This window comes from Dryobates pubescens, chromosome 10, assembly GCF_014839835.1.
Source record: "Dryobates pubescens isolate bDryPub1 chromosome 10, bDryPub1.pri, whole genome shotgun sequence".
In the NCBI taxonomy this organism is placed as follows: domain Eukaryota; kingdom Metazoa; phylum Chordata; class Aves; order Piciformes; family Picidae; genus Dryobates; species Dryobates pubescens.
In genome coordinates, this window is record NC_071621.1 from 28,636,720 (window position 1) to 28,664,499 (window position 27,780).

The window sequence follows — 27,780 nt, forward strand, 5'->3', positions numbered from 1 at the left end:
GGCAGCCCATTCCAATGACGAATGACTCGCTCAGTGAAGAACTTTTTCCTCACCTCGAGTCTAAACCTCCCCTGACACAACTTGAGACTGTGTCCCCTTGTTCTGGTGCTGGTTGCCTGGGAGAAGAGACCAACCCCCTCTTGTCTACAACCACCCTTCAGGTAGTTGTAGAGGGCAATGAGGTCGCCTCTGATCCTTCTCTTCTCCAGGCTAAACAATCCCAGCTCCCTCAGCCTCTCCTCATAGCGCTTGTGCTCAAGGCCTCTCACCAGCCTTGTTGCCCTTCTCTGGACACGTTCAAGTGTCTCGATGTCCTTCCTAAACTGAGGGGCCCAGAACTGGACACAGTACTCAAGGTGTGGCCTAACCAATTTCATGCTTTTCAAGGTTTCTTACATACTTTTAAATGTCCTTTTGATGCAGATTAACATCAAAAAGAAAGAAAAAGAAAAGACTAAAAGAAAAGGGCTAAAGTATTTACTATTAGCAAGACTATTAATCACAATCTAAAGATTTGTATACTACATTGTTCAGCTTAATTGTGAAATCTCTGTGGAGCATTGACTTCATTGTATATTGGAACTAATTTCTCAGCACCAAACAAGCCTATAAGTAATAGCTGTGAGATCAGTTATGGCTGAGTAAATGACAGTCTGCTTCTCTGGTAATGAGTGTTATTAGTGTCTGAAGAAGTAAAAAGACCAAGTATGATGGTTGTACAAATAACATGTTTTCACTGAAATCTTCACAATTATTTTCTGTGTTATTCTTCATATCTGACTACAATTTCATTACTTTATCACAGTTCACTGTCACTTGCAAGTTTGGAAACACAGACATAAGAAATCTATAGCATGTATTTACTGGAGGTAAACTACTTCAACTAACTGAATGCAACTCAAATTTAGAAGACAGAAGACATTTCTCTAGATGTATCTGCTTTGCTATATATAGAATCATAGAATGGTAGGGATTGGAAGTGACTTCTGAAGATCACCAAGTCAAACCCCACCTACCAAAGCAGGATCACCTAGAGCAGGTCACACAAGAATGCAATCAGATGGGTCTTGAAAGTTTGTAGACAAGGAGACTCCACAACCTCTCTGGACAGCCTGTCCCAGTGCTCCATCACCCTTAAAGAAGTTTTTCCTCATGTTGAGGTGGAATTTCCTGTGTTCTAGTTTTTATTCATTGCCCCTTGCCCTACCACAGGACACCATTGAAGAATCTGGCACTTTCTTGACACCCTCCCTTCAGATACATTAATAAGATTAATAAGATCCCTTTACAGTCTTCTCTTTTCCAGACTAAACTGCCCCAGCTCTTGGCCTTTCCTCATAAGACAGATGTTCCAGTCCCTTAATCATCCTCTTGGACACTCTGCAGTATATCCCTATTCCTCTTGAACTGGGGAGCCCAGAACTGGACACAATATTCCAGAAATGGTCTCACTAGGGCAGAGTAGAGGAGGAGGAGAACCTCCCTTGACATGCTAGCCACAGGATACCACTGGCCTTCTTGGCCAGAAGGGGACATGGCTGTCCCATGGGTAATTTACTGTCCCCCAGGAATCCTTCTCCATGGAGCTGTTTTCCAGCAGGTCAACCCCTAATCTGTACTGGTGCATGGTGTTTCGCCTCCCCAGGTGCAGGACTCAACACTTAGTCTTGTTGAATCTCAGGAGGTTCCCCTTTGCCCAGCTCTCCAGTTCTCTTTACTAAGGAAACTGTTTGTGCTACTGATCTGTCTGTGGGTCTCTTCATTAATTTTCCAGTAAAATACATTTCAACCCATTCATCTTTTTCAGCTATATTTGAAAGGAAGACAATGTCCCTAACATATCATTGAAGATATCTCAGACATGTGAGACACTAATTCTGTGCAGCACTTATTAATACTGGCTGCTGGGTAGAAAGCTGAGACCTGTGTGTTTTTGCCATCAAATAGATAAGAAACACCCAGGCACTACATCTCCTGTCTGACAGCTACTAGTCACTGCATGGATACTGTTGATTTGCACATACTTCTTGATTAGCCATTGAAAGTGCTATTTCTTGCTTAAGCAGTACATTTTCAAGAAGATTTTTATGAGGAAAAAGAAAAGCTCACAGTAACCAAGAAGGTATCAGCGCTCACTTCTCACTGTCTTAGTAACTCTAAACACTGCGTCATCCTGCTATACGCAGCTTCCAGATTGCTTCAGATTACATGGATGCAAATTAAGCAATGAATAAATGCTAATGAGAATAAAATCATGTGAGAACACAAGGAAAATAATAATAATAATAATTCCATTAAACTATGAAGCCTTACTTGGCATTTCAAAAGTTCAGCTTAAATTGCTATCTGGTGCTAACTTTGTTTGGGCTTTGCCAATAATAAACCAACCCAGATTTATTTTGTAGGCATGCTTATTTTGAAACATGAGTTCTGAATTTCAAATAAAAATTCTATAAATATAAGATTAAACTAATGGGTTTCTAATTTTGGTACAGACACCCTTTAAACTTAGGCTGCCTTCACAACCAATTTTTTGGTGAGTAAGCCAGAAATGCAAATCAATACAGTACTTCAGCCTGCAGAAAGAAAAATAAAATGAAAAACAGGAGTGAAAAAAAAAAAAGTAGGAAAACTCCTAGTGAAAAGTGAGAGCAACACATGGGCCTGATTCTTGATGAGCACAAGCCCTATAAGAAGAGGCTGAGGCGCCTGGGGTTGCTTAGCCTGGAGAAGAGGAGGCTCAGGGGAGACCTTATTGCTCTCTACAACTACCTGAAGGGAGGTGGTAGCCAGGTAGGGGTTGGTCTCTTCTCCCAGGCAACCAGCACCAGAACAAGAGGACAGAATCTCAAGCTGTGCCAGGGGAGGCTTAGGCTGGATGTCTGGAAAAAGTTCTTCATAGAAAGAGTGATTGGCCATTGGAATGTGCTGCCCAGGGAGGTGGTGGAGTCACCATCACTGGAGGTGTTTAGGAAGAGACTTGATAGGGTGCTTGGTGCCATGGTTTAGTTGATTAGATAGTGTTGAATGATAGGTTGGACTTGATGATCTCAAAGGTCTCTTCCAACCTGGCTAATTCTATTCTATTCTATTCTATTCTATTCTATTCTATTCCATTCCATTCCATTCCATTCCATTCCATTCCATTCCATTCCATTCCATTCCATTCCATTCCATTCCATTCCATTCCATTCCATTCCATTCCATTCCATTCTATACAACTACTTTGGCCTGGACTGTTCAGATGCTGTAACCACTTGCTGCCAGTATTAGCAGATTAGTTGGCAGGAAACGTAAATCACAACGTTACGATGTGTTTCAAGTATTCATTTCATCTTAAGCAGAATGCTCTTTGTATTAAATTCAGGGGATCAGTTTAGAAACACAGTTTGGAAGGAAGAGGTACACAAGCAGAGAATTTTCTCTCTCTTTCACTGACTTTCATCCTTTGATTCAAACAGAATATTTCAGTGTTCCTAAAAGACCACCTGCTGAAAGCGTCATGAAAAAAGTGACGTTGATAAACAAAGACCTAACAGTACTTGACAGAAGAATATGAATCACCAGAAATGCATTCTGCTACATAAGCTATATCTATCATATAAAACTGTGGAGATGTCATTTTGCCTCTCTGTGGGTTTGTTTGAGCTCCTTTTCTTTCTCTCTTGTTCCAGTAAGCTGGCAATGCAATGGTAAAAGCAATCCCTAATTTCATGCACGTAGGAAACACAAATAAATAACTATGAGAGTTTATTGTTGAAATTAAAAACATGGAATATTTTTATTATGGCTCTGTATGAACAGATGAAACAAAGAGCTAGGAGACACTTCATTACATTCAGTGAGAACTTAGGAGGTTCTAGAAAACATTCTGTAAAGCAGAAAGAGTCTTCCATAACTGTTAAAGAGTAGATGTACTTTCCCCAAGATGGAAACAAACTTTCTGCATGTTCTGGGGAAAACTGACATGAAAGAGATCTTCATAAAATCACAGAATCATAGAATGGCTTATGTTGGAAGGGACTTTAAAGATCATCTACTCCCAACCACGCCTGCTATGGGTGAGGATACCTTCCATCTTCATTTTACTGCTTTTGCTGCTCCTGCACAGCAAGGAAACACACCTTTTGGAGTTAGTTCTGGGGGCGAGCACCACTGGTCACGTTAAACAGTGCACCTCATTGAGTCAAGGACTGTGGAGCTGCCCAAAGCACTAGTGCTGCCAAGGCTGTCCTGAGAGGCCAGGGGGATGGAGTAGTCAACACCCAGTGCCACACCATCCCAGCCATGTATCAGCTCTACACTGGTAAATTAAAAAGAATAGAATAGAATAGAATAGAATAGAATAGAATAGAATAGAATAGAATAGAATAGAATAGAATAGAATAGAATAGAATAGAATAGAATAGAATAGACCAGACCAGGTTGGAAGAGACTTTCAAGATCATCGTGTCCAACCTATCATCCAACACCACCTAATCAACTAAACCATGCAACCAAGCATCCTGTCAAGCCTCACCCTGAACACCCCCAGGGTGTTTACCCCAGGGTAAATCATGTTCACCACTTAAAGTGCATAACATGGTTAAAGTCTTGATGTTTGTAGTCTGTCTTTCAGAGTCTAGGATCTCAGGATGATAGGGTCTGCCAGCAGAGTATGAAGAAGTTTCACCCACAGGTAACAAAATGTTTTCCTGTTTGCCCTGAAAGGGGCAAAAGAGGATCTGTCCAGCCTCAAACTGGGATGGTGGTTATTGCTGTTTTAAGTATAAAAAAGAGCTAAAATTTTCTTGGTGTGCTTAAATTACAGCAGATTCTCAAGATTAGGTGGAACCAACTCAAACAGACTGAATATGCTGTTTGTATTAACTGATAAACCTAAGTAACAACTCTGTGACCCTGTGGAACTATAGCCTTTAAACAGGACTTTTTGCTGAGCCATGCCAACTGGCACTAATACACAAACCAAGCAAAATGCTTCCAATCACCCCCAAATATTCTCCAGTTGCTGCTGGTGGCTGTATGGGGTTGTATGAGTGAGCATGACCAAAGAGATGCTTAGCTTTATTAAGAAAACCATCAGAGTCTTGTAAGTTTTGGCATAGCCGTGACAGGTAGGATGTGAAACCTCTTCTGAGATTAAGATAGAGGCAATCTAAGCAACTTGGACGTAAACACTTATGTGCAGGCTGAATGCATCTCCTGAATTTAAGGCTGACCCTACTCTCTCTTCCCAGAATGGAAATCTGAAAACAAAACTAACTCTCTGTAGTTTGCCCTTTAAAAGTGTAGAGGATTTGCCCTTGCCCAAAACATCAACATAAAAACCTGGAAGAAAGCTCTTACAATGGAAAAAGCACATCCTGAATTGTGCACAGGGGGGTTCTGGATTTCAGATATGCTGTAAGGTTCCAGGAAAGACATTTACCCTGAAAACAAGTCTGAGGTATGGAGTGTGGAGGTTGCTTCTATGCTCACCAAGGTGCATGGAGAAGAAAACATAAATGAGAAAAACTAATGAACTAAGGAAAATAGAGAGAACAAAAAGAAATAGAAAATGGCAAGATTAAAGTTGCACAAGAAGTGAGGAAACAGCAAGGTGCTGATTTACTCAGCTGGGCAACTGAGAGAGGTCAGTGAGCAGAAGACACCAGGTCAGATACATGGGTACCAGGGATGGGCAGGAGCTCACTTTTTGAACACAGCAAAAAAAGTCACCAGTTTGCACTGTTTGAGGTCCACAGCCACAAGAAGTTTGAACATGTGTGTGTGTGTGTATTTATGGATATATATATATATGGATGGGCAGTCACTTGAGAAGAAACACACAAGCCCACAGGCCAGTTGCTCTCCCTTCATTAGCATAGATTTAAGGCCAAAGCACTTTGAGTTACGGTCTCATTACTGAGATTTAATTACTTTTCCTAAATGTTCTGCAGAACATTTACTTGCACATTGCAAAGTATTACAGTATAGGCACAACTTAGGTTCTCAATTACAGGAGAACTAGGCAGGAAAGAAGTTGAGTTAATTAGAGTTACTGAAGCTTAATCAATTCCTCTGTGTATGCAGGGAAGAGCATGCCAACTTTTAGTCCGTTTGTGAACCGACTTTACCTGTCTGCCACAGGTCACCACAGCCCTCATGTAATGGGAAAAAGACAACTGCTGATATTTTAAAATAGCTGCTATTTTGCATTTTCTACATTGAGCTAGACTCTCTTTGCTTCAATCCCAGTTTTGGCAGACTAAATATTTTTGTGTTCAAGATCATTTCTGACTGCCCATCTTTAAGCAGCACTTGGTCTCTGAGGGCTTGTTTTGGAGATCCACCCTTGCACCTCAGGCTTACTTGCAGATCAGCCTGTCTAGGAAGATGGGGACTTTCACAACTGAGAGCAAAGCTGCATCTCTTCTGTATACCTTGTCTAGCCTGGCTGTAAGGGCATTCCTGTTTGTACAGTGGCCTCCCCATGAAAGGATGGAGAGGATCACCAGGAATTTGGGGGAAAAAGAGAATTCACATGATCTGGAAAAATCACCAAAATATTTTCTGAAATATATGAATTTCAATTTAATTAGGGCAAGCATAAACATATATATACACATATATACATATACACACATACATATATATAGATATATATGAGTAGTAACAGAATCACAGGATAAATCCAGTTGGAAGAGATCTCAAAGAACATCCAGTCCAACCTCTGACCCAGCACTGAAGGGTCAACACTAAACCATGTCCTCAAGCACCAGGTCCACACGCTGCTTAAATACCTCCAGGGATGATGACTCCACCACTGCCCTGGGCAGACCATTCCAATGTTTGATAACCCTCTCTGTGAAAAAAATGTTTCCTAATATCCAGCCTGAACTTCCCCTGGTGCAGCTTGAAACCATTTCCTAGAGTCCTGTCACTTGACACCAAGGAGAAGAGGCTGCCCCCTCCTCGCTCCAACCTCCCTTCAGGTAGTTGTAGAGAGTGATGAGGTCTCCCCTCAGCCTGCTCTTCTCCAGACTGAACAACCCCAGCTCCCTCAGACACTCCTCGTAGGCCATGTGCTCCAGGTCCTTCACAAGCCTCACTGCCCTTCTCTGGACATGCTCCAGAACCTCAATGTCTTTCTTGTAGTGAGGGACTCAAAACTGAACACAGTATTCCAACCTCCCTTCTGGTAGTTGCAGAGAGCGATGAGGTCACCCTTCAGTCACTACTAAGAAAACAAAACATCTACATGCCTAAAAAAACAACTTCTCTTGCCTCATTACCATAGATTTAAGGGCAAAAGCTTTATACTTTGGTGTGAATAAACACCAGCACAAATACAGAACAGCTTATTTCCTGGGTAAAATTCATCCTGCTCAAAATTAGATGATAGCCAGATGAATCACTTCTTAAAACTACTTGTATGACTGACTAAGGTACAGGTATGTTGCAAGCTAGGTGTTTACTTCTACACTCTACTCTCTCTGAGCGATTAATTAACTTTCATGCTTGCCCTGTAGATGTGCTAGCCAAATTCATCATGGCTAATTCAGACTGTTGAAGCAAGGCACTTCATTCTGACTTACCATGCTTGCATTAATACCTATTTTACACAGCAAAACTCAGACCTGCATGAGGTCAGAGGAGGTCAAAACCTAATCACATTAAAATCAATATCCAATTTAGTTCTGCATGATTAAGGGCACAAAGCTGGTGAGGGGTTTGGAGCACAAGCCCTATGAGGAGAGCCTGAGGAAGCTGGGGTTGTTTAGCCTGGAGAAGAGGAGGTTCAGGGGAGACCTTATTGCTAGGGGGCTGGTCTCTTCTCCCAGGTAACCAGCACCAGAACAAGAGGACACAGCCTCAAGCTGTGCCAGGGGAGGTTTAGGCTGGATGTTAGGAAGAAGTTCTTCATAGAAAGAGTGATTGGTCACTGGAATGTGCTGCCCAGGGAGGTGGTGGAGTCACCATCACTGGAGGTGTTTAGGAAGAGACTGGATGGGGTGCTTGGTGCCATGGTTTAGTTGATTAGATAGTTGGGTGATAGGTTGGACTTGTTCTCAAAGGTCTTTTCCAACCTGGTTAATTCTATTCTATTCTGTCCTATGCTATGCTATTCTATTCTATTCTATTCTATGCTATGCTATTCTGTTCTAGCTAAAAACACAGGTTATGTTCCTAAAAAGGAACTCACCATCTAGGTGCCAATTTGGAAGGAAAATATGTAGCAAACCAAATGCACATGTGAGATCAGTGAGATCCAAACATGTATTGGATTCTTAATCTCACTTTGAAACTGAGTGGATACTCTGTCAATACACCTACACAGGATGGTGGGTGTACTTCAAGACTCACAGTACTGCAGCATACTTTTTCTAAGTCACATTTGCATGCCACGTAAAAGAAATCTGCTGCATGCACACATGCACACACAGCTGAGAGAGACATTGGTTAGGCCACACCTTCAGTACTGTGTCCAGCTCTGGGCCCCTCAGTTTAGGACAGATGCTGAGTTGCTGGAATGTGTCCAGAGAAGGGCAACAAAGCTGGTGAGGGGTTTGGAACACAAGCCCTATGAGGAGAGGCTGAGGGAGCTGGGGTTGCTTAGCCTGGAGAAGAGGAGGCTCAGGGGAGACCTTATTGCTGGGGGGCTGGTATCTTCTCCCAGGTAACCAGCACCAGAACAAGAGGACACAGTCTCAAGTTGTGCCAGAGGAGGTTTAGGGTGGAGGTTAGGAAGAAATTCTACACAGAGAGAGTGATTGGCCATTGGAATGGGCTGCCACAGGGAGGTGGTGGAGTCACCATCATTGGAGGTGTTTAGGAAGAGACTTGATAGGGTGCTTGGTTGCATGGTTTAGTTGTTTAGGTGGTGTTGGATGATGGGTTGGATGCAATGATCTTGAAGGTCTCTTCCAACCTGGTTAATTCTATTCTATTCTATTCTATTCTATTCTATTCTATTCTATTCTATTCTATTCTATTCTATTCTTTTTCTGAATGTGCTTTAAAAGCCCCTCAAGTTGAATGTTCTGTTTCACTACAACATAGGCTGAATTGGGGGAGGATTTCACAAGAAGTTGTAGGAAGCATGTATTAAAATCTAATGGCATTCAGAACAAAAGAAGAAAAAAAGAAGAAGAAGAAAAAAAAAGGCCAAATGAATATCTATAGCAATATGTTATCATCTATTCTTTTCTTGGCAACAGTCATAGCAAAAGTCCTTGTTAAATCAGCCTTACTATTAATCCTGAGTTTCCCTCTTTACCTTCTGCAAGGCAAAGCAAACCTGACATGTGTATTTCCATGAGTAGCATTCTATCCGTTTCTGCATCACAAATGACATTTCGTATTTCTGTGTCTTGGGCAGCACCATGAATTTCGTTTTTGCAACAAAATCTTAATTCTCTCATGTGCTAGCAGAGAAGCAGCATGGCAGCGGGGGGATGTACCACCAGCAGATGGCATTCATTCCCTGCAGTTCCTGCAGCAGCAGGTACTGAACCATGTACTCGCACCGCATCAGCATTAGTATGTGGGATCACGCGGGAAGCAGCTAGTTAACCGTAAGCTATTTTCCTGTCATTTGATAAAATGCTCTTTTCCAAGCATTATTTTATTTTTCCCATTACCTAAGAAAGAGCTTATACACAAGCACTACACGAGATGGATCTGTCACATCAGAGTAGCAAGATTTTACATTCACTTTAAACGCTGGTACAGGTACTAGCCAGTGCAAGCCAGTCCATCTGGCCAAGCGCTGTCTTCATCTGATGGCAGCTTTCCATGAATAACTGACGAAGAACATGACCTTCCTTCCCAGTTCAATAGCACCTTTATTCTGCTGCTCTTCATGATCATAAATAGTCTGCTAAGGCAATAAAGCTAGCAGTTTCAATGTGTGTAATAATAATTGTAAAGGATTTTATGGCTAGAAATATGTGGTCTATGCTATTTAGTGAATAAAAAGTAATACTGGATTCAAATAAGCTTTTTTTTTATCCCTCAAACAAAACTGAGCTCTACCCCTATAAAGGTATAGACCAAGGACATCTTGGCAATTCAGCAACATCATGTTCTGCCAGCCCTGAGACCCTGATGCAAGATCTATCAGGCATGGAGATACTGGGATGCAGGGTGTGGTGGGTTGAAGTTTCCCCCCCAGCATTAACACCCAACAGTGATTTATTTATATTCTTCTACTTTTCTGCTCAAAATCTGCCGCTAAATTTTAAAGGCATAGCCTAAAACTACCACACAGGGCTACGTGTGCAGCTGCCCTAACTGCTCTGCTGAGTGGGAAAGGATGGGGGCTCACTGATGTGCTGGGTATTAAGTATTGCACAGGAAAGGAAAATGGAGCAGGCCAAGTGGACATAGGCATACATGCCCATGATGAAAATTAAAAGAGCGAGCAATCTCATTTCCATTGAGAAAACAAACAAAATAAAGTGCACAATGGTGTCTCATCTGGACATTCTACAATGCACAACACTGACATTAAAAGCAGGCATTACCTGTTCTAAGAGATTCTGAAGTCTCTCTATTTCACAGTCTATTACAAATTTCTTCTCTTGCCTTCGGTCCAGATCTTCTAAAAGTCGCCTGTAGCTGGCATCATTAAAATTCTCCACACAGATGGCACTGACTTGCCAGCTATTTTGTCCTGCTTTTTCCATAATAGCTTGAAGTATTGAATAACCTAAAAAAAAACAAAGGAAAAAAAAAGGATAAAATATACTAGTAATGCAATCATTGAATTTTTGGAATAGGATTTGTGCTTAATCAATATGATGCCTCTTAATATTTGCTCCTGCAGGGAAAGGAATAAGAGACTGTTTGGATCCCTACCTATGTTGATAGCCATGATCAGTGCACTGTAAGCAATTAACAAAAATTGCAGTTGCTGTGATCAAAATGCTTGCAACGATTCTCAGCATTATGAATAATCTTCTTATGACTTATAAACACAAACTATTCCAGTCAAGCATTCAGCTTCTAAGATTGGTTCTGTACAGGACATGGACCTGATGGACAGGGTCTCGAGTAGGGCCAGGAAAATGATCAGGGGGTTGGAGCATCTCTGCTACAATGACAGGCTGAGAGCTGGGGTTGGTCAGCCTGGAGAAGAGGAGGCTCCAGTCTGGAGAAGGCTCTGAGGTGACCTAATTGTGGCCTTCCAGTATCTGAAGGGGGCTTACAAGAAGGCTGGGGAGGGACTTCTCAGGATCTCAGGTAGTGATAGGACTAGGGGGATTGGAATGAAGCTGGAGGTGGGGAGATTCAGGCTGGAGGTGAGGAGGAAGTTCTTCACCATGAGAGTGGTGAAGCCCTGGAATGGGTTGTCCAGGGAGGAGGTTGAGGCCCTGTCCCTGGAGGTGTTTAAGACCAGGCTGGATGAGGCTCTGGCCAGCCTGATCTAGGGTGAGGTGTCCCTGCCCATGGCAGGGGGGTTGGAACTAGATGATCCTTGTGGTCCCTTCCAACCTTGACTGATACCTAATAGCAGCCTTCCAGTACCTGAAGGGGCCTGTAGGAAGGATGGGGAGAGACTAGTTTACAAGGGGTCTGTGGTGACAGGATGAGGGGCAATGTCTTCAAACTAGAGTAGGACAGATTTAGATTGGATATCAGGAAGAAGTTCTTCACTGTGAGGGTGGTGGAACACTGGAACAGGTTGCCCAGGGAGGCGTTTGAGGCCACTTCCCTGGAGATATTCAAAGTAAGACTCGATGAGGCCCTGGGCAGCCTGCTCTAGTTGGGGATGTCCCTGCTGACTGCATGGAGTTTGGACTAGATGATCTTTGGAGGTCTCTTCTGGCCTGGACCATTCTATGATACTATGACATCTAGGCACTTTATCACACAGCATAGAAAAGAAATGAGCCTACTCATTCCTCATTCACCAATAACACTTGCATACTACCAAAGCAGTCAGACAATCAAATGCTTTGCTTTTATTTGTTGTTGCTTGGTTCAGTTTTATTTGCTTGCATTTCGTTTATTTGGGTTTTTGGTTTTGGTTGTTTGGGTTTGGTGTTGTGGTTTGTTGGGTTTTTTTGGATAGAATTTAACCCATGCAGTTTTTAATGCTTCTTAGAGAGATTCATTTATTATTTATTTGTATCATAGTGTATTAGAGGATGGAAAGGGCCTCAAAAGATCATCAGGTCTAACCCCCCAGCCAAAGCAGGATCACTTAGGGTAGTCTGCACAGGAATGCATCCAGATGGGTTTTGAAAGTCTCCAGAGAAGGAGATTCCACAGCCTCTCTGGGCAGCCTGTTCCAGTGCTCTGTCACCCTCACTGGAAGAAGTTTCTCCTCATGTTGAGGTGAAATCTTCTATGTTCAAGCTTGTAACCATTGTTTCTTATTACTGTGCACCACCGAAAAGAGCCTGGCCCCCTCCACTTGACACCTACCCCTCAGATACACATTGATGAGCTCCTCTCTCAGTCTTCTCAAGACCAAGCAGCCCCAGGGATCTCAGTCTCTCTTCACAGAGGAGATGTTCAAGTCCCCTAATCCTTGTGGCACTCTGTTGGATTCTCTACAGCAGTTCTCTGTCCCTCTTGAACTGGGGAGCCTAAAACCAGGTGCAGTATTCCAGGTGTGGTCTCACCAGCGCAGAGTAGAGAGGTAGAAGAACCTCTCTAGACCTGCTGGACACGCTTTTGTTGATGCACCCCAGGATACCATTGGCTCTCTTGGCCACAAGGGCACATTGTTGGTCCATGGATAACTTCCTGTCCACCAGCACTCCAAGGTCTTTCTCCTGGAGCTGCACATGTCCTTACTGAACTTCATAAGGTTTGCCTGCACCCAGCTCTCAGCCTGTCCAGGTCACGTTGGATGGCTGCACAGCCTGACAGGGTGTCAGCCAACCCCTCCAGTTTTGTATCATCAGCAAACTTGCTGAGGGTACTCTCAATCCCCTCATCCAGGTTGTTGATAAAGACATTGAACAAAACCGGACCCAGTACCGATCCCTGGGGAACACCACTGGCCACAGGCTCCAAGTTGCTATTGATGACAACCCTCTGAATTCTGTTGTTGAGCCCATTTTCAATCCACCTCAGGGACCAGCTGTCTGTGCTGCATTTCTTGAGCTTTTCTATGAGGATGTTATGGGAAACACTATCAAACAACAATAACTACTGTTACTGAAGTCAAGGTATATGCCAGTATAGATGTGTGAATAGAACCTATACTTATTTCAGAGATTCTATATAGCTTTAATCAATGTATACAAAGTGATTAGAAGTCAATGACTGAAGGGCACCATAGAAGCATTAATTGTTACTGCTGGCAAGATTATTGCTCTTTATCATTATCAGTATTTGATGCCCCTTTTATCATCTTTGAGCCCATTCACAGAAGGAAGAGGCAGCATTGTCTCCAAAGTCTTCACCTGAACTTGCAGGGCAGGCTCCCTGCCCCATGGTCTCAGTGTGCCCTGGCACATCAGCCCTTTGCCTTCTTTGCTCTCCTTATCTTTCTCTCGTTAGGGACGTGCCGTACAGAGGCAGGAGAGGGGCTTGTGACATATCTTAGAACATCTTGCAAGTCTATTCTTGACTTGACCAATCAGTTCCTGAAGCAGGAAGCATGTATTATTCCATTTTTTGGTGTGAATGGTGAATTTGTTTAAATCAATGAAGACTGTACACCTCAGATCCACAGTTAATGTTTAGGAAAGACAAAAAGGACAGATATGTTTGTCAATAACATCCTGATACAAATGATACAATTCAGAGGTCTCTCTGCCTAGAGCCACAGCACAAAATATTGTGGCTTTTTGCTTGCTTTCTGGCTGTTTTTTCCGGACTGGCTTTGAATGAAAGAGCTCATCTCAGGAAATGATCCTTAGTGATATGGCTACACAGTGGTGGCTTCTTTCTCTCTGCAACAAGAAAATCTCATATCTAAGTGCAGTGATCTCCAGCTGTCATTTTAATGCAGTTGAAGATGCCACTGCATGACGGTTTCCCTGTAAAAAGCACTATCAGGCACTCTGACAGAGGGAAAGAGGAATCTTTGTAAACTACCTTTCAGAAAGTGTGTGCTGCTGTTACCTAACTAATCATCCAAACACCACCAAACCCTTAGTCTGCCTCCAGTAAAACAAAAGTAGACAATTGTTTTATCAGAATATGAAGACCTCAGGACACAGGAGAAACATTCTCCTGTACATCTAAGAGCAGCTATTTCCCTGCTGCTTCCTGTGATATTTGCAAGCCTTGAAACACAATCTTAAAATCTGCCTCTTCTTATCATTATGACACTATGCACCTGCACTCCAAAATGAACATTTATTAGTGGGATTTTTCCTCCAATTCAGATTACACATTTATGATAAAAATACAAACAATGATAATGAATATATAAAATGCATAACACACTTTATGGCACAAATGAGACATTTATTTTATGAAACAGTATTTTATCTTAGGAAATGAATTCAAACACTTGATGTATTGAGTATTAAAACATTTCTGTACTCAGCATATATTTTTAACCCAATGACTGTTATTTTTTTTCAAAGAACCAAACAGCTTTCCTGTTAATTGCTGCATAATTATTCTGCTTTTCCTGTTGCTATATTCAATCTCCTTCTTGCCTGTAATTATCTCTGCAAATCATGACAAGATTCTTTCCCAAACATTGCATTTCTTGCTTCATTTCCTATTCATTTCCATATATAGACATACATTAAAACTACTCCAGGGTTACAGGGGTTCCTCTTTCATTTACACTCTACTTTGACTTGATCTTTGCTACAAAGGCAGTCAACATTTACTTAATTCAGCTTCCTGACACAAATTAACATTTTCTTTGATTCAGAATGAATGGTGTTTGAAATAGCAATTGACATTCCCTCATTCCTTTCTTATTTCTCTTGGACAACATTACTAAGATGTGCTTTGATTGAACTGGGAATTTATTCCGGCATAAAGCGTGACAAATATCAGACAAACACATAACAAAGCTTTTCTTCTACCTTGGATCAAGGTTTGACTTGCCATATTTCATTAGCAACTGCCTTCATTTATGCATTTGAAGCTTCTGTAGCTTTTTGTCAGTAGCTGGCACTCAGATCTGAGTATTCATGTTGGCATGTCTTTCACATACAGCATAATACAGATGAATGTTAGTAACTGGATATAGTGCAATGTCTCTGCCAGAAGAGTTCAGAATCCCTGTACAAGTGATCACTGGCACTCCATTTAGTCAGGAGGAACAATTTTTAATATAACAGAGTGATAAGGGTGGAGTATATGCAGAATGAACAAAAGTATTCACAGGCTTGGTTGGCATAAACAGTAGACATGCAAAGGAGAATGTTTATTTCACACACAGAATCAACAAGGTTGGAAAAGACCTAAAAGACCATCAAGTCCAACCTGTCACCACAGACCTCATGACTAAACCATGGCACCAAGTGCCACGTCCAATCCCCTCTTGAACACCTCCAGGGATGGTGACTCCACCACCTGCCTGGGCAGCACATTCCAATGGCGAATGACTCTCTCAGTGAAGAACTTTCTCCTCACCTCAAGACTAAACTTCCCCTGGTGCAGCTTGAGACTGTGTCCTCTTGTTCTGGTGCTGGTTGCTTGAGAGAAGAGACCAACTCCCTCCTGGTAGTTGTAGACAGCAATAAGGTCTCCCCTGAGCCTCCTCTTCTCCAGGCTAAACAATCCCAGCTCCCTCAGCCTCTCCTCATAGGGCTTGTGCTCAAGGCCTCTCACCAGCCAGAATGTTTATTTGTCCAAAATAATTTGCTACAGCTGACAGGGGGAAAAAATAGTTGTATGTAGTGTTGCAAATGTCATAGATGGCAAAAAACCTGAAGCTAACCCTGGGTAATTCTGAGTGGAGCACCTCTGGTTAGATAAAATTCTTAGAAGTATAGGAAGACGTTCTCCCAAGAGAAGAGAGAAAAGATGAATCTTACAGCTGTCATCTAAAAGGTATTTATTTTCTGATTATCTGCTGTTTATCCCCAGTTATGCTACAGGTAGATGAATGATTCTTTTCCTGGAATACATTCTGTCCCATGTATTGTAGAACACTATTTTGGTGCATAAAAGCAAACTGAAAAAAACCCAGGCTAATTCACATCAGCTGAGCTACATAATCCATGTTTTTCAAAATAGCATGATTTAAAAGAACTTTTGGGACTATGCCAATAAAGAAAAGTAAGTTTTCACCAATGTTTATAGTAACTCTTGCTCACTAACTAACAGAAAATACAAATTATTGTGCACAAACACATCTGGTTGAAGTCTGGAAGGATGTATCAACAAGCTCACAGAAACACTGTATTTGGTTGGAAGAGACCTTCAAGATCATCCAGACCTTCAACCCAGCACTGCAAGGTCACCACTAAACCATGTCCCTGAACACTAGGTCCACATGCTGCTTAAATACTTCCAGGGATGGTGACACCATCAGCGCCCTGGGCATACCATCCCAATGTTTGATAACCCCTTCAGTGAAGAAATATTTCCTAATATCCAGCCTAAAGCTCTCCTGGTGCAAGCTGCATCTATTTCCTCTAGTCCTGTTGCTTGTCATCAAGGAGAAGAGGCTGTCCTGTCCTCTCTCCAACCTCCTTTCACACAGTTGTAGAGAGTGGTAAGGTCTTCCCTCAGCCTCCTCTCCTCCAAACTGAACAACCCTGGCTCCCTCAGATGCTCCCCGTAGGTTGTGTGCTCCAGGCCCTTTGCCAGCCTCACTGCCCTTCTCTCAACATGCTCCAGGACTTCTTGAGGGGCCCACAACTGGAGATAATATTCAAGGCTCCTGAGCCTTGCTGGAGTTTGCTGTTTTGGGTTTTGTTTGGTTGGTTTTGTTTTTAATTGACAAACCTATCAACAAGATAAAACAATAATGCAGCTGCCTGGTTAAATAGATGAAGTCCTCCCCAAATTCCAGGACACTATGTGCCAGAACAGCTCTTTTTGCACTCTTTTTTTTTTGACTATTATTCCAGTGAACTTTCCTCAAATGACCTAAGAAACCTGCAAAGTGCTTTTTGTAGGTCATTGCTCAGATAATACTGCTGTATTTCTCGAAAAAAAGATACCACATGGTCATCATGTTGGGGGAGAAACAATGCTAGATGTGCACTGGCTTAGAGAGATTATTACTTCTTCAGGGAGACCTGGGTATCTTCTGGAGGTAGCAGTGTGTTAACCTCTTGAATAACTTTGATATTTAAGAACACATTGTAAGTGCAAGAGTTTGGGAGTTTAAGATCCCTCCTGTTACTGCAACATTGCTTTGACTAGAGTCTATATACAACCACTCTCCACCCAAGTAGCTGAAATAATTTAAAACTTCACTGGCCATTCAGGATTTTGTTTGTCTTCTGCTGTTACCTGCAAGGCTTTCCTCTATCCAATGTAGTCTCAGCAATCAGGGACTTAATTTATTTCCATTTAAATGAAAAGTAAAATCTGATACCTAAATCTCTTCAATGTGTTCAGAATAAACTAAAGAGGAGAATTTTCTGCTTTTTTTTTTTGCTGAAATGCACATGGTTGACTTGCCTTTTTTCCTTTTCCATTTTCATTTTGCTTTGCTTTCCTTTTCTTTTTTTCCCCTTTTCCTTTCTCCTCTCCTCTCCTCTCTCTCCCCTCCCTTCCCTTCCCCTCCCTTCCCTTCCCTTCCCTTCCCTTCCCTTCCCTTCCCTTCCCTTCCCTTCCCTTCCCTTCCCTTCCCTTCCCTTCCCTTCCCTTCCCTTCCCTTCCCTTCCCTTCCCTTCCCTTCCCTTCCCTTCCCTTCCCTTCCCTTCCCTTCCCTTCCCTTCCCCCTTCCCTTCCTTCCCCCTTTCTTTCCCTTCTTTTCTTTTCCTTTCTTTTCCTATAAATATATATATATACATACATATAAATAATCTTATCTACTCCTCTCTATCCTTCCATCCCCCAAGACAGAAAAATGACATTTAAATTATTCTACTCAGACATCTTCCTTTGTCATTAAAAATCTCCAAAGAGGATTCTGTAACTTCCTAGGAAACTGCTTAATTATCCTTATCATTAAGAGATGTTTCACAAAGTCTAACCTAAGTCTCCCCTAGTGCAATTTAAAGTCACTCATTCTTGTCCTACCTTTAGGAGACCTGGTGAACAGTTTGTTCCTTTCTTCTTTAAGGCATGTCTTTACCTATCTGAAGACTGCTGTTTCATCCACTTCTCTTGCTGAAACATGATTCTTTCAGATTTTCCTTGCAGAACATGTTTTAGTCTCGATTCTGACAATACTCCTTGTTTACCTCTGGATATGTTGCAATTGATTCAAGTCTTTCCTGAAGTGAATTGGTGAAAATGTGATGTATTTTTAAAATGTATTCCAGAGTACACACAGTCCTTTCCTTTTTGTATCATCTGCAGATGTTACAAATGCATTGTGTATTTCTTCATCCAAGTCATTAACAAAGACACTAGGAAATACTGCAGCCTTAACAGAGCACTGCTTAATAACTCCTTATTTGACAGTGAATATCATACACTTCTGGGTTCAAGTGCTGGATCTTCTAGAAAGTTCATCAAGACAAAATTTCTTTTAGCTTATTCATCAAAATTTCATGGAGATTGTGCAAAAAATCCTACTAGAATGAGGCACCAACTTTCCCCCCAATGTCTACAGAACCCAAGACTTTGTAAGAGAAAGAAATTTGCTTTCTCTCACAGTATTTGTTCCTGAAAAATCCAAGCTTTTTTTATTTAGCTTCCCAAATTCTGTGCAATGTCATCAGTTCATCTGTTATCACAAATTAAGTCACCTGTAACTTTCACTGACCCAGATAATTTTCATAGAATCCCTAGATTTTTTGCATCGGCAGTTATCTAGTTCAACCCTGCTGCTGTGAGCAGGGACATCTTTAACTTGCTTAGAGCCCTGTCTAACCAGAGCTTCAATGTTTCCAAGTCTGGGGCATCTATAGAATAGAATAGGATAGAACAGAGTAGAGTAGAGTAGAGTAGAGTAGAGTAGAGTAGAGTAGAGTAGAGTAGAGTAGAGTAGAGTAGAATAGAATAGAGTAGAATAGAATAGAGTAGAATAGAATAGAGTAGAATAGAATAGAATAGAATAGAATAGAATAGAATTAACCAGGTTGAAAAAGACCTTTGAGATCATTGAGTCCAACCTATCATCCAACACTATGTAATCAACTAACTCATGGCACCAAGCACCCCATCCAGTCTCTTCCTAAACATCTCCAGTGATGGTGACTCCACCACCTCCCTGGGCAGCACATTCCAATGGCCAGTCACTCTGTCTGTGAAGAACTTCTTCCTAACATCCAGCCTAACTTCTCCTGGTGCAGCTTGAGACTGTGTCCCCTTGTTCTGGTGCCGGTTGCCTGGGAGAAGAGATCAACCCCCACTTGCTTACAACCTCCCTTCAGGTAGTTGTAGACAGCAATAAGGTCTCCCCTGAGCCTCCTCTCTCCGGCCTAAGCAATCCCAGCTTCTTCAGCCTCTCCTCATAGAGCCTGTGCTCCAAACCCCTCCCCAGCTTTGTTGCCCTTCTCTGGACATGTTCCAGCAAGTTAACATCTTTCCTATACTGATGGCCTAGTACTGGACACCTCTAGCACCTCTCTGGGCGACTGCTTTCATTGTTTCACCATCTTCATTGTAAAAAATGTCTTCCTTACCTAGTAGTCTAAATCTACTCTTTGTTTTTAGTCTAAAACCATTACCCCTTGCCCTCTCACTGTAGGTGTTATTTAAAAGCCTATCTCAAATTTTCTCATGGATGGGTTTGAAACAAAACTCAGGAACCAATTTACCCACTTTAGCCATTTCCTCTATCAATATTTTGCTACAAAGATTTCAGAACTTTGATGATAAAGGAAATTATCCTTAAGATCTGAGTTTATGCTTTCTGCCTCCCTGAGATATATGACCTCAAAAATGTTTTCATTGTTATGAGACACCTCCAAATAAGCTCTAGCAGTCGTTTATCATCAGACTTTCCGTCCTCTCCCGTAACCCTGTAGAGACTGGTACCTGTGTAACTTCACCTGTAGTATTTAATAGAATAGAACAAACCAGGCTGGAAGAGACCTTCCAAGATCATCATGTCCAACCTATCATACAACACCACCCAATCAACTAAACCATGCAACCAAGCATCCTGTCAAGCCTCATCCTGAACACCCCCCAGGAAGGAATTTCCTTAAGGAAATTATCCTTAAGATCTGAGTTTATGCTTTCTGCCTCCCTGAGATATATGACCTTGAAAATGTTTTCACTGTTATGAGACACCTCCAAATAAGCTCTAGTAATCTTTCTTTCCTGAGGACATAAAGCTACAACAAAAGGCTGTCAATATATTGCAACCATGGACTTTTTAAAAAATACAGTCTTAAGTGGAACAACAGTGTGTAGGTTATGTGCTTTCAGGGACCATAAGGGAGGGGATTTGACTTAACTCTGCAGTGGGAATTCATGATCAAAGGTTCAGGCTATGTCAGGTCCAATTTATGCTACGCCCACTCTGAAGCAAGATTTTTTCCCTTCTTTACATTTCAGAGCCTGAAACCTTCATATGAAAACCATTGTAAAGGTGTCTCATCAAAATGCCAAATGCTAAAGATGAGTGGAAACTTGAGAGGGACTGAAGAAAAGCCCTGTTTTTGAAGGCAGTCTCATAGTTTTGCTCATGCTTTCACAGTTCTCAGATGCCATTACCATTTCCCACTCCACTAAATGTCTTCAAACTAACATCAAAGTCCAGTAACCGTCCTTATGACAACCATGCCTAGAGCTGAATACACCCAGGCATACTTACAGATGTGTGCCAAAAACCACATTTATGTACCTTGTTAGCATTTTATGGATTTCTTTGCTTTTATTTCTCTATTATTTAGCTATGGCAAAGGGTTCAGCTAGAAATGGCTCAGCTGAGAAGTCTTGGTCTTCTCTGAAGTTTACAAGCAGCACTGAAGCTGGATTCTCAGCAATTTTTGTCACATTCTTATCACAGAATTCTGAATGCTATATCAGAAACTGCATGTAAATACAATGTTATGAGAACAAACTATTACCTTAAAAAATAAAAATCCAAGCCACTGCATGGAAGAAATGAAACAAACCAAACCAACCAAAAAACCAACCAACAGCCAAGTGCTAGGTGCACTTTCTGTCAGAAAAGTATTTTAAAGTAACTATAGAGGCTACGTAGTCTCTCTGAATATTCAGTTATCTGATAGCTACAATGGAGTTAGTATTAACCAGGTTGGAAAAGACCTCAGAGATCATCGAGTCCAACCTATCACCCAACACTATCTAATCAACTAAACCATGGCACCAAGCACCCCATCCAGTCTCTTCCTAAACATCTCCAGTGATGGTGACTCCACCACCTCCCTGGGCAGCACATTCCAATGGCCAATCACTCTTTCTGTGAAGAACTTCTTCCCAACATCCAGCCTAAACCTCCCTTGGTGCAGCTTGAGACTGTGTCCTCTTGTGCTGTTGGTGGTTGCCTGGAAGAAGAGACCAACCCCCTCCTGGCTACAACCTCCCTTCAGGTAGTTGTAGAGAGCAATAAGGTCTCCCCTGAGCCTCCTCTTCTCCAGGCTAAGCAACCCCACCTCCCTCAGCCTCTCCTCATAGGGCTTGTGCTCCAAACCCCTCCCCAGCTTTGTTGCCCTTCTCTGGACACGCTCCAGCAAGTCAACATCTTTCCTAAATTGAGGAGCCCAGAACTGGACACAGGACTCAAGGTGTGTCCTACCCAGTGCTGAGTACAGGGGCAGAATGACTTTCCTGCTCCTGCTGGCCACACTGTTCCTGATAGAGGCCAGGATGCCATCGGCCTTCTTGGCCACCTGGGCACACTGCTGGCTCATGTTCAGCCTACTATCAATCAGTATCCCCAGGTCCCTTTCTGCCTGGCTGCTCTCCAGCCACTCTGACCCCAGCCTGTAGCTCTGCATGGGGTTGCTGTGGCCAATGTGTAGAACCCAGCACTTGGATGTGTTAAATCTCACGCCGTTGGACTCTGCCCATCTGTCCAGCAGCCTGTCAGGATCCCTCTGGAGAGATCTAATCATCCTGGGTCTATCACTAGGGGTACTATATTTTTTTTTTTTTAAAAGGAGAGAAAGCAGGAAAAATGCATTTATTCTGGGCATTCAAATGTTTGAATAGTCATATATTTCTTTGTTCTTCTTATTTGTATCAATTTGATACATATCCACCTTAGTTGTAAACATTCCTTTTATAAATCACAGTTTAAGCTGTTTTTCTTTTGTGTGGTGCCCTAAAGCCAAAATTCCTCATTTCACCAAAACATACAGTCTTTAACATGGATACTAATAAATTATCTTTTTTACACAATATCCCAGTCAAAGCCAAAGCAATTTTCCACGAATTGCTAGCTTCCCAATAACTATCTCTCTGGTCTCAATTTAACAGGCTTTTGTTTGCCCTATGATGGCATACGATTGCATGTGGACCTTTGTGTAAACAACATTACAAAACCCCCAAAACCATGAAAAACATGTCAAAGAACATTAAGACTGCAAGCTAAAGCACTCAAGAGCTGGTAGATCCTAAAATCAGCAGAACCCTAATGCAGTCTAATTAATGTGTTACGGTGCTGTCTTTAATTGTATTGTCACATTCTATTTGTCCTCACAAGGCATCTGCCTCAGTCTGTGCATAAGGTACCTGTGCCCTAGGAGAGAACTGACTGGGGGGTGCTAAATGAGAATCTTGATGTCAGAACTTCTGCCTCCTTTCTATTGGAATTTGGCAAAAAATAGTCTTTTACTACAGAATATCTGACAATCTCTGCCTCTCGGCGTTAACGCAGTGTCGTTTCTGATACATACAGGAGAGGAAAATGCAAGAACAATCCTCAGACTGCACCAACAGGCATTCACAAGAACAAGCATTCATTTTAAGAGAGTCACAGCCTTAATTCTGTCTCTGTGCATGTGGCCATGTCCATATTTATAGGTGGTTAGACAGCAGATAATTTATAAGACCTTGCTCCTTTCATAAGTTCTACTTCTAGATTCCAGGAACATTATTTCTGATTTTAAATTTCACCCTTTGCTGAAAGGTTTGCTAAGCACTGGAACAGGCTGCCTGGGGAAGTAGTTGAGTCACCAGCCCCAGAGGTATTTAAAAGACATGGAGATGTAGTGCTGAGGACATCGTTGAGTGGTGATTTAGCAGTGTCGGATTAACAGTCAGACTCAATGATCTCAAAGGTCTTTTCCAACTTAAGTGATTCTGTGATTCTATGATTCTGTGAATAATCTTGCATGTCCCAGGCACTTCAGCTGAGGGCTTGCAAGTATCACTCTCAACTAAATCCTGAAAATGACTTACCAGCAGAGTTTCTTATACAGAGTAAAATTCTACCAGAAAAGAAAAAAAGTGAAAAGAATAAATAATTGAAGAAGTTACCCTAAATGCTTCAAGACATTTAAAGCATACACATATATAATAGAATAAATATATATGTATGCATACATGTAAATAGTTCTTATGAAACTTCAAAAGAGCATGCAATGAAGCAAGAGAGATTTTAAAGGAGGCAAATGAACAAAGGAACACTATTTTAGCTATTTCTACCCTCTTCTTCCTCTTTTCACCCCTCCTCTGAAAAGAACTGATGGGGCAAAAGACAATAAACCTGCCTCATTTGAGTGTCTTCACAAATACTGTTACCAGAACCATAGGTACACAGAGCAATGCTGTGAGTATGACAATGCTGTGAGTATGACAGCTAATGAAACACCTGGACAGAGAAACCTAGAAGAGGAAGGCTAGAATATGATCTTCATACAGGAGACTGGACTACTTGTAAAACACTGAATCTGTTTTTGGTGTCCACATTAGAAAATTAACATTTGACAGAGTCAGAATTATTTGAGGCCAATATATGAAACATAGAATCACAAAATTGTTTCAGTTGGAAAAGACTTTTAATACCATTGAGTCCAACCATTAACTAACTCTACCAAGTCTGGTACTAAACCATGTTTCTTAGCACCCCATCTATGCACCTTTTAAACACCTCCAGGGATGGGGATTCCAGCATCTTCACGGGCAGCCTACTCCAGTGCTTTATAACCATTTCAGTCAAGAAGTGTCTTCTAATATCCAATCTAACTCCCCCACCCAGCCGGCGCAACCTGAGGCCATTTCCTCTCATCCTATTACTTGTTACTAGGGATGAGACCAGCACCACATTGCTACAATCCGCTTTCAGGTAGTTGTAGACAGTGAGAAGGTTTCCTCTGACCCTCCTTTTCTCCAGGCTAAATAACTCCACTTGTCTCAGCCACTCCTCATAATACAATCTCAAGATTCTTCACCAGTTTTGTTGTCCTTCTCTGGACAACCTCCAGCAACTCAATGTCCTTTTCGTCATGATGGGTGCAAAATTGAATACTGGTGCAGCCTCACCAGTGCTGAGTACAGGTGCATGATCACTTCCCTACTCCTGCTCTTCATAATATTCCTGATACAGGCCAGGATGCTGTTGGCCTTCTTGGCCACCTGAGCACATTGCTGGCTCATGTTCAGCTGACTGTTGACCAACACCACCAGGACCTTTTGTGATGGGCCACTTTGAGCCACTCTGCCCCAGGCCTGCAGCATTGAATAGCGCTGTTGTGACCCAAGTGCATGACCCAGCACTTGGCCTTGTTGAAGCTCACACATGTGGCCTCAGTGCACTGATTCAACCTGTTCAGGTTCCTCTGTAGAGCCTTCCTATCCCCAAGCAGATTAACATTCCCTTCCAGCTTAGTGTCATGTGCCAACTTACTGAAGGAGCACTCAGTCCTCTCGTCCAATGCATTAATAAAGATATTATACATACTCATACCATCTACTTCATATATTTTCAAGGGAGAAGAAATCCCCCCACATTTAAAATTAAAAATGCCAATGTTGTTATTTCCCAGGTTCAATGCCATGAACACTATTAAGACAATATTGTGCATATGTGAAGAGAAGCAGAACTAAAAGCAGCCTGAAGTTACATTTGCTAATTACATGCCTTTTAATTTAAGTTCTTTTATTTTGTATCTACATTCTACATATGAAGATACAACTTTTCATTGAAGTAGGATTAAAAGTTAGGTCATTTTTATGCTTTGTGGAGGATGGGCAGCTACACACAGGTTTCCTTTGATTATTCTGGTGAAGGGATTTGCATACAATTACAGAGGCAATTTCAGTTCCTAGCAGGAACAAACACAGGATGAAGTAAGTTCTCACCATATGATTAGACTAATTTATTACATCCCACAGAGGCAAGCTATATTCCAAGAAGCAATCATAAGCTCATGTTCAGTGCTCTAGCAGACCACATATATTTAACAATTCAAATTAAATTTCAGCTGCAGGAATTGACATTTAGTGGGAAACATGGAAATGGACAAGGTATAATGAAAAGATAACAGGTCGATGAATACAGGCGTTAAAAGCTGTGAGTGTTTTGTCTGAAAACAGACCAGGGCAGAAAACAGTGATAAAATCCCAGCAAGTTTCTCTGACAAAATGTTTGTTGATCTGGACCTTGGCTAGTTTTAACTGACCTTGGCATTAATGTCTTAAAATGAACACAGTGACCAGTCAATAACTGCTCCATAAAAGTTAAGTACCTGTGACGTTTCATTATACAATGGTACTAGCGTTGCCTGTTTTGGAAGCAAACGGTCTTAAGAACTTTGCTCATTTTAGAGATGGGTATTTTTCTTCCCCTGAACAGCTGTTTATTCACAGAAAAGTGCCCTCTGGTGACATCCCAGGTCTTAATGAACATGACTGAGTTTTTCTGAATAGAATTGGCCATAAGGAACAACAATAAAGGTTTCAAAGAAGTGGAAACAGCATCTAACAGAAATGGACATTTCTTAAGTATTTCCATTCAGGGGACCTCCATGAGTAGAAACAAAAGGCACAATTTGGTATCTGCATAATTGTCATCCAGGAAAAGAGTGGTTACAAGATATCCTTTCCCACACAGAAAGTGCGAGACTCTGCATGTGTCACTGGATGCCCCTGAGTCCAGTATGCCATGATCAGCAGGGCTGAGTGTCCTGAGTGATCTAGTCTTCATCTCTCCATCTGGAGCAGCTCCACATAAAAACAATGCTAAAATATTTACCAAGGCAGAGAAAATTACTCTGCAGCATGGTACAAACAACTTTTACTAGAGAGGCAGGAAACTTTTATTGCAATCATAGAATTGTTAGGGTTGGAAGGGACCTCAGGGATCATCTAGTTCCAACCCCCCTGCCATAGGCAAGTAGTTAGTAAAGGAATTTCCAAAAGCCTGCAGAGTATGTGGGAATTGGCTGCAAAGAAGTGAAAAATAAAACTGTAACAGAGGGTCCTTCTGTATCTGAGAGGAATGAGAAATGAGAGAACCCAATGAGTACGCAAGAGATGTAAGATACTTCAGAAGTCCTGGAACATATGTTTAGCATTTTAGACTGTAACTTGAAGTTGAAAACAGAATAGTAAATAGGGTCTGATTTCAGTTGTACTAACATAAAACCAGAAAAAAATCCCACATTCACCTTATCTTTTAAGGTTCCCACTGCTGTACTTGGAAATTATAATCTATTTCTGAAAAAGCTATAGGAGATGACAATCCACCTAAGTATACACTATTATGTGCTTTATCTTGAATTTTCTCACAGTGTGGCCTGGCATAACTCCATGATTATTGCCTGAAAGATGCTGTGAAAAAAATGCAATACATTTATATATGTTTTGGCTTCTGCTTCCTCTAGCCTTTTCAACATGACTGACAAGATGTGATTGGCCACTGTAATGTGCTGCCCAGGGAGGTGGTGGAGTCACCATCACTGGACGTGTTTCGGAAGAGATTGGATGGGATGCTCGGTGCCATGGTTTAGTTGATTAGATAGTGTTGGGTGATAGGTTGGACTCGATCTCAAAGGTCTTTTTCAACCTGGTTAATTCTATGCTATGCTATGGTATGCTATTCTAATTGCCAAAGTTGCTTGCTAAAGCAGGTTGCAGATCTGAAGCTAATTAATGACAAAGAAACATCGCTATTAAAAAAAAGGGCTATTTGCCTACACCTCTTACAAGATGATTTCATGAGAGACAATTTGGACAGATATAAGCAACAGCAGGAGTTTCTCTGCTGAGCTGTTAGTATCAGAGATGACAGGAGGCCAACAATCTCAATATTTACACACTGCAGGATGTTTACACGAAACAACCTTGTGAAAAGTTGTATGTAGACCTTAGCTGCAATTGGAAGCAGGCTATGAATTTGCAAAGCTCCCATGTGTGGTGTCCCCCCCCACACCTCTGTCCTGGGCCCAGGCTGCCTCCATGGGCTACAGCCACTCTGAAGCACTGTGTTGCAAATGACTCCCGAGGTTGCTCATGACAGACAAAAGAGATGCTTCCTTAATATAACAAAGCAGACATAAAATATCTATTAATGGAAAAATACAAGATACCAACTTTACTTACGTTTATTCTATTGATGATCATAAAATCATAGAATCAATAAGGTTGGAAAAGACCTCAGAGATCAAGTCCAACCTGTCACCCAAGACCCCATGACTACTAAACCATGGCACCACGTGCCATGTCCAATCCCCTCTTGAACACCTCCAGGGACTGACACTCCACCACTTCCCTTGGCAGCACATTCCAATGGCTAACAACTCTCTCTGCAAAGATTCCTCCTCACCTTGAGCCTAAACCTCCCCTGGCACCTTGACTTGGGTATCACTGAAAGAGCAC

General features: G+C 41.8%; 1 protein-coding gene across 5 annotated transcripts in view; it reads right to left on the reverse strand.

Moving 5' to 3' along the window:
• GRIA4 (glutamate ionotropic receptor AMPA type subunit 4) overlaps positions 1-27,780 on the reverse strand; it is a 268,030-nt gene that overhangs the window by 93,307 nt on the left and 146,943 nt on the right. For all 5 annotated transcript variants that reach the window (XM_009905665.2, XM_009905666.2, XM_054164586.1 and 2 more), the window contains exon 4: positions 10,509-10,693. In XM_009905665.2, the coding sequence (XP_009903967.1) occupies positions 10,509-10,693 (185 nt within the window). The remainder of the gene's footprint in view (positions 1-10,508; positions 10,694-27,780) is intronic.